This window comes from Sinocyclocheilus grahami, unplaced genomic scaffold (assembly GCF_001515645.1).
Source record: "Sinocyclocheilus grahami isolate Dianchi unplaced genomic scaffold, SAMN03320097.WGS_v1.1 scaffold284.1, whole genome shotgun sequence".
Lineage (NCBI taxonomy): Eukaryota > Metazoa > Chordata > Actinopteri > Cypriniformes > Cyprinidae > Sinocyclocheilus > Sinocyclocheilus grahami.
This window is the reverse complement of record NW_015505463.1, coordinates 412,974-414,708: the sequence shown is the minus strand read 5'-3', so window position 1 is coordinate 414,708 and position 1,735 is coordinate 412,974. Positions and strand designations below refer to the sequence as shown.

Below are 1,735 nucleotides of genomic sequence, written 5' to 3'. Positions count from 1 at the left end.
TACAGGCCTCTCTCATCTTTTTAAGTGGGAGAACTTGCACAATTGGTGGCTGACTAAATACTTTTTTTCCCCACTGTAAAGCTTTTTAAACTGATGAAGCTTGTTGTTGTTCTTTGAGCTCCTTTTAATACAAATTATTTAAATTCAGTTGATTCACTTGCATTGATATAGTTAGTAGCTGCCTTCTCAAACTTTTACTGCAGCAGTTTATTCCTGCCTTGCAAATGTGTTTCAATTCATGGTATTTTTTCATAATCTCTTCATCTTCAGCAGAGAAGTGAACTGCGCTGACTCTTGCGAGAAGTCAATCAAACTGATGCTTTCCATGTTCCGTGTGATTGGCTGTTTGCCGCATGTGTTACACTTTCAGGTGTACGCGCCTCACAAACTCTGGATCAAACATGAGTTGACGGAGAACATTTATACCAAGCGTTGTGCAACAGCTGATCCTGATCTAAACCGGGTTGGGTTTGTCAGGTTTGGTCAACTCAAACTTACTCTGCAACTCTGAGTTTGTTCATCTCACTTCGTGCTACAGGCCACAGGGGTGTCAAACTCAGTTTCTGGAAGGCCGCAGCCCTGCAGAGTTTAGTTCCAACCTTGCTCAAACACACATATCATGTAGTTTTCAAATCTAAAGACTCGATTAGCTGGATCAGGTGCATTTAATTAGGGTTGAATCTAACCTCTGCAGGGCTCTGGCCCTCCAGGAACTGAGTTTGACACCCCTGATTTAGACCCTAGCAACGGGGTCAGCCCCGCCTCCTCACTAACATTAAAGTTTTTGTCTTTTCCTCGCTCAGAGTTGCTCTCTGATTGGTCCTGAATCAGTCTTAAACTAAGACTGCTAGTTCGAAATGTTTAAGCTAAATTAGGACCTATCTGAGAGGATTCTTAGAAGCTTTAAGAATACGGGCCCTGGACTTTCAATGGAGAGACAGAAACCTTTTCATCTGCGTTTCAAGGATGAACCAAAGTCTTATGGGTTTTTGAACAACATGAGGGTAATCATTGACAGAATTTTCATTTTTGGGTTTAAGTCACTAACATGGTGACACAACTATCCCGATATAAAAATGAATAAAATAAGATAAAATAATAATATTCTATAAAAGAAAGATTATCTTTTAATCTTTTATAGTACATTGGTCTAACCATCATGCAGAAAATATAGACCAGATTAGTTAAATATAATATAAGGTATAAAAGTTTTTCATATGAAACCAACATGAATACAAAGAGTCCAGCTGTAAGAATTTGGTACATCTTTTTTAAGACCTTTCCATTTCTATATCGTCAATACCTTTTAAGTCACTGACCCAAACAGCAAGTGAATATTGCAGAACACAGTGGATTTTATTATTGGTGTAAAATGTCTTGACTAACCCATGCCGCAGGCTTATTCCTCCCCCGGTTCCTGTCACCCAGCCCAACTCATAGAAGAGTCTGCAGAGCTCTGGGATCAGCACACGAGGATGTTCCTGATCCTTCAACAACAACACAAGATCTGTTACTGCAGAACACACACTCCTGATCAGATGATAAGAAGGAACCTTATAAACTTCTGAGAAACAAACAATATCAAGTATTTCAGAGACTAAACAAAACCAGGGGCAAGGACATTATATTTATAGTTTTACCCCTATTCCCTTTCCGTTGCACTCCGTGTGTACAGTGTTCACGATCGAAGACATTCCAGTTAGTTACGAGGCACCACACAGCTCAAACCAGAGCG

The 1,735-nt window shown here is 39.9% G+C and overlaps 1 protein-coding gene across 1 annotated transcript in view; it reads right to left on the bottom strand.

Annotated features, from left to right (window-relative positions):
• apip (APAF1 interacting protein) overlaps nt 1–1,729 on the bottom strand; it is a 4,133-nt gene extending 2,404 nt beyond the window's left edge. Inside the window, exons 1-2 of the mRNA XM_016292389.1 lie at nt 1,641–1,729; nt 1,387–1,487 (exon numbers count right to left, since the gene is read on the bottom strand). Coding sequence (XP_016147875.1) covers nt 1,387–1,487; nt 1,641–1,694 — 155 coding nt within the window. The 5' untranslated portion in view covers nt 1,695–1,729. The remainder of the gene's footprint in view (nt 1–1,386; nt 1,488–1,640) is intronic.
• Nucleotides 1,730–1,735: the final 6 nt, after the last annotated feature.